This window comes from Carlito syrichta, unplaced genomic scaffold (genome assembly GCF_000164805.1).
Source record: "Carlito syrichta isolate Samal-C Ts95f unplaced genomic scaffold, Tarsius_syrichta-2.0.1 Scaffold303056, whole genome shotgun sequence".
Lineage (NCBI taxonomy): Eukaryota > Metazoa > Chordata > Mammalia > Primates > Tarsiidae > Carlito > Carlito syrichta.
Genome location: NW_007247152.1, coordinates 54,259 through 56,109, shown reverse-complemented (window position 1 = coordinate 56,109; position 1,851 = coordinate 54,259). Strand labels below are relative to the sequence as shown.

Below are 1,851 nucleotides of genomic sequence, written 5' to 3'. Positions count from 1 at the left end.
GCTGGACCCCAGCAGGGCGAGGCTGCGGTGGCCGGGAGCGGCCACTGCACTCCAGTCTGGGCGACAGAGTGAGACTCCAACTCAAAAAAAAAGAAATATCTTGCTCAGACACAAGATTACTAGAATTGGTTGGCTTCATCTTAGCAGTTGTGACGTTGGTGGTCACCCTGGTGCTGGTGATGATCTCCAACACAAGCATCAGCAGGACCATTCTGAAGATCCCCTCTGCTCAGCAAAGGAAAAAGGCTTTTTCCACATGTTCTTCCCACATGATTGTCATCTCCTTCTCTTACGGAAGCTGCATCTTCATGTACATAAAACCCTCGGCAAAAGGAGTTGCCTTCAATAAGGGAGTAACTGTGCTCAATACCTCAGTTGCTCCTTTACTGAACCCGTTCATTTACACTCTAAGGAATAAGCAAGTAAAACAAGCCTTTAAGGTTGTGGCTAGAAAGATTGTCTTTCGTGAACATAAAGACCTCAAACTCAATGAAAATTCTGGACAATATGCATTAAATTCTTCCCCATGAGAACTCAGAGTTTTCAAACCTTCTCTTTGTTAAAGCAACGCCTCACATGAATTTATCATAAAGAGGTGTCAAAGTTACAGTTTAAACTTGCCAATGAGAAAAAATCTTCCTCCCAAAAAATTCAAATATTTCTTTCTAGTAGATAGGTTTTTGAGGCAAGCCCTTAAAAATTTTGCAAAAATGCAAAACAATGCCATTTGTCTTTTTTCAAATGTAGTTATTTTAAATAAAAAATATGTTATTTATGCTTAAAAGGGATGTATTTATTACAGCTATTTTAAACAAATTAATATAAAGATCTTTAAGTTCTCATTTTTATCTTTAATATGCTAAAAAATAGATATAACAATAACCTCCTAGTAGATAGGTAGATTTTTCTAGGGAAGAAAAATGTGACTCGATAACATTGTTAGCCTGAACACAAGAAAGGAATATCTGGCCAAAATTACTAGGGTTGTCACAGGATGAAGGTCTTGAGCTTCACAAATGAGGCTCTGAATTTTATCAATGTCTTTAAGAAAGTTGTCCAAACATTTTGTGAGAAATACTAGACAACAAACTGTCTCTTCCTTAGATACTTAATACAAAGTGTATTTCCAGTTGAATAACTGATATTTCTACTCTATAACTCCTTCCAATCATTAAACAGGAATGAAAACTCTACTGGAGGCATCCCTAACAGAGTAAGTGTCTAGTATCCTCTTAAGGAAAGATTCAAGAAATTAGGAATCTTGGACCATATTGGCCAGTGGTCAAAACTTGTAAGACTATGATTGTGCCTGAGCTTCCTGGGCCATAATTTTTTGATAAACCTGAAGAGGATGAGAGTGAAAGACCTGCCTAAACATTCCTTAGGAAATAACTTCCAAATTTTTAAGAATTGTTTTTTTAAAAGGTAGTAAAAAGGAGGAGAATAAATAAATCTATATAATGGTAAGGTGTCTACATTCAATGTAAAGTGGTAAAATGTTGATTCTAAGTGTGAAAAGTTAAGTGCACGTGTTTTGGTTTTTGGTTCTCAAACTCCTGTCCTGAAATAATCCTTCTGCTCTGCCTTCTATAATACTGGGATTGTAGATGTGAGCCACTGTGCCTGGCTCTTGTTTAATGTTTGAAATCATTTATATAGGAAGTACAGCACATGTTCTTAAGACCCCATCTCTACAGAAAATTTTAAAAAGTAGCTGGGCCTGGTGACTTGTGCCTGTAAGTCTCAGTCACTCAGGAGACTGAGGAAGAAAGATTGACTGAGCTCAAGAGTTCAAGGCTGCAGTGAGTAGTAATCATGCCACTGCACTCCAACCTGGGTGACAGACAGAGA

The 1,851-nt window shown here is 37.5% G+C and overlaps 1 protein-coding gene across 1 annotated transcript in view; it reads left to right on the top strand.

Moving 5' to 3' along the window:
• The window catches only part of LOC103259898 (olfactory receptor 6C4-like), a 7,752-nt gene extending 7,222 nt beyond the window's left edge, over positions 1–530 (top strand). Inside the window, 1 exon segment of the mRNA XM_021712081.1 lies at positions 86–530. Within this exon segment, the coding sequence (XP_021567756.1) occupies positions 86–530 (445 nt within the window).
• The last annotated feature ends 1,321 nt before the right edge of the window (positions 531–1,851 follow it).